The sequence below is a fragment of the Acomys minous genome (assembly GCF_964271855.1).
Source record: "Acomys minous genome assembly, chromosome: 11".
NCBI lineage: Eukaryota > Metazoa > Chordata > Mammalia > Rodentia > Muridae > Acomys > Acomys minous.
Genome location: NC_140492.1, coordinates 6,365,002 through 6,378,122, shown reverse-complemented (window position 1 = coordinate 6,378,122; position 13,121 = coordinate 6,365,002). Strand labels below are relative to the sequence as shown.

The window sequence follows — 13,121 nt, the reverse complement described above, 5'->3', positions numbered from 1 at the left end:
AGCACATGTAGGCAGAACACACTGACATCTAAAACAAAAGCCGCGTTTTTAAAAAAAAAGCAATAGATTAGTCAAGAGGTTCAGACTTTCAAGATTAGAAATAAAAGGGTAGGGTAGAGATTATTTGGGGAAACATACTACTTCCTGTTCATTCTGAATTCTCTACCGCAGGCTGTTGCAGGGCTCACAAGCCTACATTTCATCCACCAGGCAGCTGCTATCCCAGGAGCCTTGATGTCACTGTCTTCCCCGGCTTCTCAAATTCCATGTTGCGTGCCATGGGCGTATGTCATCTGCTAACCTTAACTTCCTCAGCCCTTCAAGGAAGCACTGTTACTCATGCTTTGGGATGAAGAAACTAGGATTTGACCTAGAACCCAGTTCCGTATGATACCTGGGATCCGATATTCTCTGGTTCTTATCTATCTTGCAGCATTGATGTGGACTTTGCCTCTCAAGTAAATGAGATACCTAGTGTCTGGTGTGAATTGTAGCTGGGGGGTTAACCTCTGTTCTCATGGCCCAGGTATGGCTCTGCTGCCTTCTGCTCTTGCTCATCCCTGAGAAGGCAAATGACATCATCGGGCGTGCTAGGTCAGGCAAGTATTCCCAGCCCTGTGGCGTAATCAGAGTGTTAGGCTGGCTAGGTGGAACAGCTGTGCAGTTCAGATCCTTAAAAGTCAAGTCCCTGTCCCTCTGTCCTGGGTGGTGACATAGATACACAGTGCAGCTTCTACCCTTGTGTGCCTTGAATTCCAGGTTGTGTGGTTTCTGTCAGAGCTCAGTGTCCAGCCTTCCTTTCTTGGCTGATGGCAGTCTGAGGAAGTTTTTTGCTGCTTTAGTGGATGGTGATGCCAAAAAGACTTGAGCATAGCAAAGAGCAAGGGTCCTCCTTGGAGCTGATAACCAGCTGGTAAGGAATACAGAACTTACCAAGTGGCAGAGTCCTACCAATGGCAGGCACAGAGGGTGTGAGAAACTGAGGCCTGAAGGGGAAATGGGCCTGCTGGCGGAGATACCCAAGGCTCTGAGTGGAGGGGAAGGAGGACGATACGACATCAAGGGGGCTCGATCTAGAAGCCTGGAGACTTCTGAGAAACTTGAAATAGTTATGTTGGGGACCTGAGCTCCAGAAGCCTGAGAGCCATAGCACCCTGGGGATTCACATCCTCCCAAAAGGCATCTCCTTAGATTTGTAATCTTGACTATCTGGTCTACCTTGGACAGGGTTGTCTGAACTGATGATCCTGGCTTAACCTAACCGCCCTTCATAAACCATGATTCTTGGACCCAGCAGAGGACTTTGTCCTTGACAATTAGGATCTAGAGGCCAGAATGGATAACACGAGCGATGGATGCCTTTCCTCATTGCTCTCGGGTCTTTGTACTAGCAATGCTTTGTCGGTGGTGCATGAATACTGACTGTGTAGCTCAGTCCTGTAGAGAGCCAGGGTTCCTAGAGAGGCCGGTGATACGTAGAAGCTGAAATCCAAGAAGCTTCTCTGAGGCAAGCCCCAACACACCTGCAATTGACAGCTGTCTCAGCAAGCCGTCCATGGAACGTCAGCAGAGGGCCTTGTTGATAGAGATGGGGGTACTTTAAGCCAAAGCCATGTTTCTCCTTCTGAGTCTAGCTGAGTGTAAGAGTTAGGCATTGGCCCAGCCCATCTGAGGTCTGTGTGGCCAGCCAGAGCTCAGTGTGAATGTTCTTCTACCCTCTTCATAGCAGTGAGCCAGTCTTCAGGTGCTTTCGATAAGGCACAGGCCTCAGAGGAAACACCCTCACTGGAGCCACAGGAGAAGTGTCAGGGCTTCTGCCCATTCCCAAGGCCAGGTTTGGCTTTGAGACCTGGAGGCAGACCCTGTGGCCTGCAGCCCAGACTCCTGCTGGGGGTCACCTCCCCTGACCCCTTCCTGCCTCAGACTCAGGCCCCAGGCTCCTCCTTCACTGTGGGAGTGGGGCTGGGCCTTCCTCCTCCAGAGCATTTTTCACTGCAGGTCTTCAAAGGAGAGCAAACGAGTTCCTGGAGGCCAGGCCTTTTTGCATGCTCATTTGGCACTCTGCTAAGATCTTGCACATTGCTGGCGGGTGGGGTAGGGTGCGGTGGGAGTGGGGATTTATATACTGTACAGCACTGTGCAGGATACAGAGGTGCACTGGGCAGTGCTACTGACCTCCAGACACTCATAGGTAGCGAGGAAGTGGAAGGACTTCCCATCTGGAAGTACTCTGTAAATCGCAGGCCACAATAAAAACAATAACAGATCCAAACCAAGCACTATGTAAGTGGGAGTGCGCCCGGGAAGTCGGCTTGCAGAGCTGGCATTTCCCTTGGGACAGCATAGGTGTGGGGTGTGATAGATGGAGCTGATAGTGTCGGGAGTCAAAGGTTGTCACTAGAGATGAGACTAGGAAGTTAGAGTGCAGGTTCCCGCTGGGGTGGAAACACTTTGGCTTTTGCCTTCCTAATGGACCGTTTCAGATAGCCAAGATGGAAAGGCTGTGCTTACTAGCTTGAGTAAGATGTGCCTCCTGGTAGAGCAACCCTGTGCTGGCTGCTTGTTTGTTCCAAGTAAATGATTGGCCAGACTCACCAAAACTAAGACTGAGGCCTGAGGTCAGGTTGTCCGATATTCCCAGAGGTAGTGGAGCCTCTCAGAAGTGCTTGCTCAGTGACCCCCAGCTGAACAGAGCATCCTTTGGAGTGTGGGAGCTCTGGAGAAGTACAGGGAATTCTTCCTTTGTGTGGTTGAGACTACTGCCATTTGCGCTGAGAGACCAGCAGAGAGAACTACTCCATCTGTGGATGCCGCGCGGCCACCTCCTGCTGCCCCATCTTCTGCACCAGGGGATGACACGGTCTCATGTTTCCATGGTGATTCTGTAGGATTCTTGGTGATGAAATGAGCATTGAACTTGTGGCTGGAGACCTGCTCCAAGGCCCTGGCTTTGCCACCTACCCATGGCTTGACCATGACACTGTCTTACTGTCTCTCAGTTTTGTGTCCTCATGAAACAGGAGCCTTTGCCTGCTTTGCTGGCATCAGGTGACTGGAACCTGGTGTAGCAGGAGGGATAAGACAGCCAAGGTTGTGGACAGGCTTTCTCAGGCCTGCGGTATACCTTCTTCTTTCTTTTCTGATACCATTGCTTGCTGGCCCTGGACTCCTGTGGACTTCTTAGCTGATTCTTCCTTATTTCTTCCTCTTTGCGTTGAAATGTTCTAGCTCAGTCTGTCACTGCTTACTCTTAGGATTTCACTGAGCCCCAAGTTTAAAATGTCTATACTATTAAGCTTTATCCTGCTTTTTGTCTTTTTTTTTTTTTTTTTTGGTTTTTCAAGACAGGGTCTCTCTGTGTAGCCTTGGCTGTCCTAGACTCGCTTTGTAGACCAGGCTGGCCTCGGACTCACAGGGATCCGCCTGCCTCTGCCTCCTGAGTGCTGGGATTAAAGGCGTGTGCCACCACGCCCAGCTCTGCTTTTTATCTTTACTTGGGTTCTCTCTGGGCTCCCCCGTGACCTCTTTTACACCATGCACAGTCCCTTTCAATCCCAGCAGGCATCCTGAGTTCTGCTGTCCAAAGTTTAAGGTCCTGCCCACTCTTCCGGGAGGCACCCTGCTTCTCAATATCTCAAGCTGAAGTCTTAGTGCCATCCTGGACCCCTTCCTTTCCTTTGCATCTACAATTTACTGCTCTAACTAAAGTCTCACCTTCAAAAGAGGCAGAATCCAACCACTGGCCACTCCCAGTGCCACCACCCAACTGCGCCCTCTTTTCTGAGGACCACAGCAGAGTCTCCATGTCCTAGGCCCGCTAGAATAAAGGACCTTAGCACATATTGGAGGGCTTGTGTCGTTCTTCACTGGCTGAGCTGCCTTTTCTTGGCAGGCACCTGAGTCAGCATTGGGGAGGCCACAGAATTTTGCCTCTCAAGCCTGCCCAAGCGGCTTCAAAGGGCTGGCTCTGATAGCAATGGTGACTGACAAATGCTGTGTGAATGGAGGGGCTTCTCTGAGCAGCAGGAGTTTGGGATGCTGGGTGCCCACTCAGGGTGTGTGTGTGTGTGTGTGTGTGTGTGTGTGTGTTTGTGTGTGTTTGCGTGCACACGAAGGTGGGAGGGGGCTTACAGAAATAAATCTTCAATAACTAAACATCTTAAAGACATAAAATTGTAAGTCTAAAATGCTGAGTGCTGTTCCATGAACACTATTGTTTCTAGGGAAGATAGTGATTGCTAACTTTTTTTATTTTCTTCTTTTGCTAACAGTTTCTTACTTAAAAAAAATGGCTATATGCTAAAAGTCACATTAGGAACATGTTTAATAACAGTGAAGAAACACTCTGGGTCATCCCAGCACATCACCCTACATTATGACCATGTGGGCAGCGCCAGCTTTTATTTAGAGAGTGCTAATGTGATTAGAAAGAAAGTAGGTCTGGCTTGTGAGGTCATCGTCCCTGGGCCCTTGTTATGTTCTTTCTGGGCTTAGTGGAGTCCCAAGAGGTCCGCAGGAAGTCAGAACAGATAATAAAATTAATGGGATGGCAGTTTGGATTATTTAGTCTAGCAGAAATTATGGCTTAGAAAACATCTGATTAAATAAAGCATTTTAGACGAAGCCGCTGATCACTTGTCAGCCGTTTGCACAAAGCACAGAGTGAGAAGCAATGGCAGGAGGCTGGCAGGACCCTGCCTGGGTGGAGAGGGGCTGTCGGGCCACGGAAGGCTGCACGTGTCCCGTATGCTGTAGGGAGCACCCCCAAGCCAGCTGGCTAGGCAGTTCCTTGAAGTTGTGATTCCATGCTGTCTTGAGGAAGGTGTAAATTCACTGCATCCATTCTGAACAACGTGTTCTGGAAGTCAGACTGTCTTCTCAGCCAGGGCTGGCCTGGGAGCCGGTGGCCATCTGTGAGGGAGCACAGCCAGGATAGCACTCCTGTTTCTATGTCATGCTATGTGAAATCCTGCCAAGTGACAATCATTTTGGGGGTCCTCTTGAGCCCAATGGGGTGTGAGTGATGCTCTTATGGTCCTTCCACCCCCAACTGATCAGTATATTATTGAAACCATAATATATATTATATATGTAATATACAATTCTCTTTATCTATCTATCTATCTATCTATCTATCTATCTATCTATCTATCTATTATCTATCAAATAGGATTGGAGGTGTTAGAAAACTTGCCCACGGCTTGGGCTGTGGCTCAGTCAGAGTGTTTTCTTGGCATGTATCTGGTCCTAGGTTCTGTCCTCACTACTGCATACACCAGGCATAGCGGTGCAGGCAGGTCTGTACACACAGCGCTTGGGAGGTAGAGCTGGGGAGCCTTGAGCTGCTGTGCAAGCTTGAGACCTGGGCTACATGTTTTGGGTCTGAAAAACCGAAAGCAACAAAGAAGACTGAGCTGAAACTTAGATGTGAGGCAAAAGGCCATGTCTTGTCAACGATCGGCTGGAACACCGTCAGTAGCTTCACTCCAGAGAACATACCTGCTTGACTTGGCCCCTTGTACGGTGGTAAGCCTACATGCATGCAGTAAATGTTCGCACTAGCCTGTGGATTTCTGTTTTTAAAGAAAGATAACCAAGAAGGCTATGGCTTGTTCCTTTGTAGGGTGTTCACCGGTTCTCTCTATGATCTGGCAATCATTCTAACACTGCTCTGTTTCTGAGTGCTTGTAAAATTCCATGAATGCTCTTTGAACCGTCTACACTCTAGTGCTGGTTTAATACAGATAATGTTGCCTTCCCTATGGGGGGAAGGAGGGAGGGAGGGAGGGAGGGAACAGCCAGGGCTTTGAGGGCTTGCCAGGGTTTGCATGGTACAGCATGAGACAGGACCACACCATCGCTCTGAGGAAGATGAACCAGTTTTCAAAAAAGCTGTGCCTCTGCTGCTGCCTGGTGAGTGAGATACAAGTGGAGCCTCCCACCGGAAGGACTAGTTGAAAGCAAGGTCCGCAGAAGAGTGTGGGCGTGGCCAGGGCCACCCGGATGGAGGGGAGACTTCTAAGTGTGATATTAAGATTAGGGTTCTGAACCAAGATCCCTAGTGGGTTTGTATGTCAAACTGGAAAATATGACATTTCAGAGGCAGAGAGAGATCAGGGGCAGCCGTAGGAGAAACTGCCAGGTGAAGAGTATGATGCGGGCAGAGTGGCTGGGAGCCACAGAGGCCGACTGGGGGGGACACTGAGCTGCTCCCTGGTGACTGCACATTGGGGGGGGGGGCAGGGAGGGGGCAGGGACAGGAGCACCTGGCCCTGAAAGGCCTGTGAGGAGGAGGAGACTTGGAGGAGAGCAAGGCCCTGGGCATGGGATGGCTGGGATGTGGATGAAGCGGAGGGTTTGCTCAAGTGGAGAGAGGAGAGCTGGCGAGCACAGCCGCTAACATTTTGGTTCCTACCCAGTGACTTGTGTGAGAAGAAGCACAAATGGGCCAAGAGAGGCCCAAGCCCTGCCAAAAAAATTGACTTGTCTGACAAGACCAGAGGAACCAGGGGCTCTGAGTGAGCATGTGGCTTAGCTCGCTGCAAGGAACAGGGAGAGGTACAGACACTAATGTGGTGTGGTCATCTCGCGCACACACACACACACCCAGAACTCTTAGGTAACAGACCCCTTCTCTCATAGAGGTGACACAGAGAGGAGCCAGAAGAACTACCTCAAGCCGTAGGAAACGGGGTTCAACACTGCTCCTTCCCAACCCAATTGCTAACCTATGCCTGTGTGAGCCCAGCTGTCACAGTACACTACACTGTAGGCCCCTGACTTCCGGTCTGCTCTGAAGAGTATGTGTGGCTCCCATTGAAGGGCTGTCTCTCACACACACACACACACACACACACACACACACACACACACACACACACCTTCCCTGTAGTTGAGGATGGGGCTAATAATTTGTCAGTCAGTCACTCTGTGCAATGACTAAACCGAATTAGGCTTTACATTAGAAGAACTCCTCCTGTGAACCCCGCCAGCTTCTCGCGTCAATGTAAGGTTCAGTACTAGCGTAGGACGGTAGTCCCAGCTGCCTGAGGGGCAGGAGGGGGAAGCCAGCCTGGGGAATAGAGAGGGACCCTGTCCCACAAATTAATGTACAGCCAGCCTTGGCATATCTGTAGCTCCTTGTCTTCCGTCACATCGGCGGCTCGCTCCAAGACTGCACTGTGCTTCGGGGCACGCTTGCTCAGGCTTCGGCAGAGAAATGTGTGCCTAAGATTCACTTTGCTGTTTTGCTTTTCTCTGCAGACCAGCTGAAGCCGACACCTGGCCTCAGGGTTTGGGTGGAGGCTTTGGTTGTGGCTACCCAGGGTGCTTCACTCCCCTGACCTTACTTTTACAAGTCTAGAAAGAGCTCAAGGCAAACCTTTCCCTTTGGAATCAAGTAGGCCCCTTCACCACTCAACAGGCTGACAAATGATGTGGCTTCTCACACAAGCTTGCTGTCATGTCCCAAATCGTTAGATCTGAACCCACCTTGTAACTGTTTTCTTACTGTGTTTTGTATAGTTTTGGGCTGATGGAGTGTGTTCTGCAGAATGCACTGGGGGCACACTTTCGGTATGGTATGATTGTCATAGGGCGGGGCTTACACAAGCCAAGGTGCCTACAGTGTCACTGCATAATTAGCCTTCTGGGACCACTCTCACATGTGCCATCTGCCACTGACTAAATTTTACACTTGCTCTTCGGATGCTTTAGAAAGTATTACTACCAATGTAAAGAAACCAGAAACCGGAAGCCTAATGCACTGCTGATACGAATGCGAAACGATGCCACAGCTGTTCAGAGCAGTCTGGCAGGTCCTGGAAACTGCTCCACTTAAAAGTTAGTGCACCGCCCAGCAGCTTCAACCCTGGAAGAATTAAGAAGACCTGTCCAGGAGCCTGAACGTGAGAGTTTGCACAGTGTGTTCTCAAGGGCCGGAAGTAGAGACCACCTCACTGGCCTTCAGTTGGGGGACAGACACAGTTACCCGGCAACCTAGACACAATGGTAGGCTGTCTGCAGGGAAAGGTAAGGGAAGCTTGGCACTGCCGCAAATGCTTATAACTCCAGCACTCGCAGGTGCAGGCAGAAAAGGCAGGACTTCAAGGACAGCCTCAGCTACACAGCAAGACCCTGTCTTAAAAGCACAAAGGGCCAGAGAAATGGCTCAGTAGGTGCTTGCCACCCAACCCCGATGGCCAGAATTTAACCCTCAGACTCCACCTGAAAGTCCAGATGCAGTAGCAAGCGTCTATAATGGCAGCATTGCCACAGTCAGAGGGGAGGTAGAGACAGCGGAACCAGCTGGAAGCTGCAGAGCCAAACAGCCTGGAGTGTGCAGTGCAACATAAACAGGAAGAGAGATCCCACCTCAACAAGGCAGACGGTGAGAACAGATTTCTGGAAGTTGTCCTCTGACCTCTATATGCAGAGTGTAGCATGTGTGCTCTTGTGCAACACACATGCACACAATACGCTATTAGTACTACTATTAAATAAAACTTTTTAAAACCCCTGATAAATGAATTAAAGAGGGATACACTACTAATACATGTTGTAACACAGATAAACCTAACAACAACAACAAACAAACAAACAAACAAAAAAGAAACACCAAACCCCAGAAAATCCCACATCCATAGAAAGAATCCAGTTCCCCAAAGACCACATATTGCATGATTTCATTTATCTGAAACATGTGAGAGGTGAGTCCATAGGCAGAAGGGAAATCCACTCTATGGCAATAGAACTGTTCTAAATTCAGTTGTGGTGATGGCGGCCCCAGCATGACCATAAAATCTGTGGACGGTCTGGCCTCTGAACCGTAGCTCAGCGGAGCTGTTGTTGTTGTTGTTGTTGTTTAAGGGTCCTAAGGCCGGGTGCGGTGGTGGCACACACCCTTAATCCCAGCACTCGGGAGGCAGAGGCGGGTAGATCTCTGTGAGTTCAAGGCCAGCCTGGTCTACAAAATGAGTCCAGGACAGCCAAGGCTACACAGAGAAACCCTGTCTTGAAAAACCAAAAAGAAGAAGAAGAAGAAGAAGAAGAAGAAGAAGAAGAAGAAGAAGAAGAAGAAGAAGAAGAAGAAGAAGAAGAAGAAGAAGAAGAAGAAGAAGAAAGTCCTAAACTCCTGGCACCGATGTGGTAGTGACAAAAGATGTGGGTCCTAAAGGTCCTGATGCTGACATGATAGTGATAGAAGATAGGGAAATCATTGCAGCTTGTTTGGGGGATTTGGGTTGTGTGACACTGAAGCAAGTCACAACCTCTGACTTGGGATCTTGCGGAGGAGTCATGAATGCCTATGATGCCCATGTAGAGTGTATCTCAGACACACCTGACGGCCTACAGATTTACAGACCTGGATAGGGTGGGTGGATCCTTGCGTTTTCCCCTCCTGAAATCTGCACTCAGGAAAGCCACACTGACACGGGAAAGGAAAGAAAACAAAACAAAACAGCCACAAAAACCTAACTCAGGCCATCTCCCTGACCTGGGCCCGCACCATAAGGTTATTATACTTTCATTCCATGTTCTGTTGTGGACTTGCTACCTGGCACCTCAGGAGAAAGTTTGAGGCTGAGGGAATGGATATAAGTTAGTGGCACTTGTGGCTTGTGCACACTGTGGAGAGTTTGCATACAAACCAACTGGATCTGAACCCCACTGACGAGAAGACCAGCTTGGCGAGGGCCTTGCTTCAGACAGGCAGCGAGACCCTGGTAGCACCGTCAGTCTGACCAATATCACAGTAGGCCAGTTTCTAAAGGCCGGGTTATGGGCTTGAGGTGGAGTCATCTTCTGCCCTTCTCGACTATTTCCCAGAGTCACTCACGTCTCTTCCCTCTGTGCTCTGCTTACAGGCTGTGGCTGGGTTAACATTTTGCAAGCCTGCTGTCTCTACTCACCTTTGGATCTGGTATGACGGCTGATTCCGAGCGCCAGCTTGATTGGGTTAAGAAGCGCCTATGACACTGAGATGAACCTTTGGGTATGAGGGTGTTTTGGGGGTATTAGGTGAGGAGGGGAGACCCACACCATCCCACAAATTAGGGCCCTGGGCTGAATAAAAGAATAAAAAGCAAAGAGCATACCAAGGTGCGACTTTCAGAACTCCCTGCTTTGTGAATGGTCCAGATGTGAGTAGGCTGCCTCATGTTCCCGCCACCGGAGCTAGGATGCTTTGAGTAAGAATCCCATAGCCTTATATATTTGAGTGTTTAGTCACCACCGAGTGGTATTATTTGAAAAGATTAGAAAGATTAGGAGGAGGTGTGGCCTTGTTGAGGTGCAGCCTTGTTGGAGAAGGTGTGTCACTTTGAGGTTTCAAAGACCAGACCTCGGTTTTCTCTCTCTGCCTATGGATCAGGGTGTAGCTGGTACTCCAGCGCCTTGCCTGCACACTGCCAGGCTCCCTGAGATGATGACAATAAACTAAACCTCTGAGACTGTAAGGAATTCAGTGCTTTCTTTAGTTGCCGTGGTGATGGTGTTTCTTCACAGCAATGCAACAGTGACTAAGACAGCAGATGAAGGCTGCCTCTGCCTTCATTCATGCTTTACCCAACTCGGTGGACTGTGCCCCCCAAAACCGTGAGCCAAAATAAACTCTTCCTCCCATAAGTCACTTCTTCGCTCCCAGCAATAAGAAAAGTAACTAGTTCAGAAAATTGGCACCAGGTGTGGGGCTCCCTCTGTGAGAAACTATCCGTGTGGTTCTTAGGTCTTTGGAGCAAGCTTGTGGGAATTGTGGGAAGTTTCTGGAGCGGTGGGTTATAGAAGTCCAAGACTTCTGGGCTTGATGGAAGTTAAGGATGCCAGATACCAATAGAAATGTGGACAGTGAAAGCCAGGCTCACAGAGTTTCAGAGGGGAACAAGGACTATGCCAGGAACTGGGCTGGAAGCCATTCATGTAATACTCGGATGAAGAGTCCAGCTGCCCATATTTTAACATTCTGAGTGAGATTGATTTGAGGAACAATGGACTAAGTTGTTTGGTGGAGAGAATCACAAGACCCACAGTATAACATCCAGGCAACGGCATGGCCACTGCTGGCTGTTCTTAGTAAGGCTTTTAGTGAGCATCCAGAACAAAAAAACAGAACCAGGGAAGGGCACGGAGAGCATTAACGTTGTGAGCAGGGCAAAGGAGGAAAGCTGCAATCTGTTGCATGCTGTTGAAGAGGAGCTTTGTGCTTTGCACTGAGACAATAGGAATGGAACTTTGCATGGAAGACCCCCAGAGCTAGCTGTGCAAACTCACTTGAAAAGAGAATTCCCAGACAAAGACAGCCTCCAGGGCAGTCTGCTCAAATCTGGGGGGATGCTGCTTCCCATTCGGGCAGGAAAGCACGCCGAGGGAACCGAGGGAACCCCGGCTGTGCTTGCTCCAGGGGAGCCAGATACGCAGAGCGCAGGCAGCAAACCAAGGTGTTATCCCCATGGTGCCTTGCACCAAGGTTCCAGAAGGGCCCCGAGGCCAGGCTGCATGTATCTGAGCCTGAAGGTGTGAAGATGAAGTTGTATAGTTGCCCTTACGGGGCTGTGGACCATCCACCAAGGAAAGCTGCTGCAGGCGTGAACCGGAGCCAGCCGAAGAGAATGCCGGCATGGGCTGCCCACGGCAGAACTGGAGATGGAGCCTCGCAGGCCTGTAGCATCCTATCTGCAAACACAGCCATGTGAGGTGAGGTGTGGTGAGGAATTCGGGGCGGGACCGTAGCACAAGGTGTTGTAATATTTCAAGTGTGTGCCTGAGTGTGAGGCAGAGGAGAGAAGTAAGTGTGATGAGATGAGGCAAATTTGTTCAGATTTGGCTCACATCTCACCCCAGAGCATGATGGGGCTTGGACAATGGTAGGTGTTCAGTAAAGGTGCCTGGATGGGGCTCCCCATTTTATTCCTTTTGCCCATTTGATGCTCAGAAAAAGTGTCACCTACAATGCCATCAGTTTTTTTTCTCAAAAGATAAATAAGACAAATTCTTCATTGTTTGCTCTGTTCCTTAACCAGTCGTGTGAATATATTTTGTAAAGAACTCTACAGAGTTTTGTGTGTGTGACCTCCGCCCCCATCACTTGCCCACCTCCACCCCAAATATCCTTCTACCGTGGTGAGGAAATCAGTTCTGTGCCTGACGTCATGTGTGTGGTAAAGCCCCTGGGGTTTTCATGGCAGGCCCGCCTGAGTCTGGCTGGCCACGGGACCTGGAGCCTATCACTGCATGCTGGATTTACTCTCCTGGGGGACTGAACTCCCTTTCTGTTTCTGAACACATTGATCTTATCTCATCACATTCATTTCTGTGCTTTGCCTTGAGCTCAGACACATTTGAATTTTCATAAAGACAGGAGTGCACAGCCATTGCTCTTTTAGTTTATAATAATGAAAAATGGCATTGATTTTTTCCACCTGGTTATTTTATTCCTTTTGTAATCTTTGTTTCTATATTTTGCTTTCAGTGTTCTCGCTGAAGTTTTGACCTGTAAAATCCATGTGTATTTATGTGCGCCCTGCACACATACACGTGTGCATTTGTGTCTGTGCACACATGTATGGATGCTTGTGCAACAGTGAATGGGTAGAGGTCAGAGGACAACTTACATGAGCCACTGATCTCCTTCCACCATGTGGGGCTGGGGAGTCAGACTCAGGCCAGAAAGCTTGGTGGCAAGAACTCTTACCACTAAACCATATTGCTGGACCCTGCAATCACAGTTTTCTTTTTTCGAGACAGGGTTTCTCTGTGTAGTCTTGGCTGTCCTGGACTCACATTGTAGACCAGGCTGGCCTCAAACTCACAGGGATCCACCTGCCTCTGCCTTCCGAGTGCTGAGATTAAAGGCATGCGCCACCACGCACAGCTGCAATCACAGTTTTAAATGACTATCCAATGGCATATGTACCCACGATGGGGTTTTATTTCCACATGTATAAAATGAGAGGATTCTTTACTCAAATGGCTACATAACAGAGTCCAAGTGTAGATCTCATGGGAACACCTGGGACTGGGCCCTGTGATGGAGACCGCCAAACCCAAAGACTCTGGGAGATTCAGGGTTTCAGGGGACTTCCAGTGCCATGTAGTAAAATGGTGTGGGTCTTTTGTTTCTGTGG

At 49.4% G+C, this 13,121-nt stretch overlaps 1 protein-coding gene across 1 annotated transcript in view; it reads left to right on the top strand.

Moving 5' to 3' along the window:
• KCNE2 (potassium voltage-gated channel subfamily E regulatory subunit 2) overlaps window positions 1–13,121 on the top strand; it is a 170,992-nt gene that overhangs the window by 750 nt on the left and 157,121 nt on the right. The window contains exon 2 of the mRNA XM_084801843.1: window positions 9,867–11,691. Coding sequence (XP_084657969.1) covers window positions 11,641–11,691 — 51 coding nt within the window. The 5' untranslated portion in view covers window positions 9,867–11,640. The remainder of the gene's footprint in view (window positions 1–9,866; window positions 11,692–13,121) is intronic.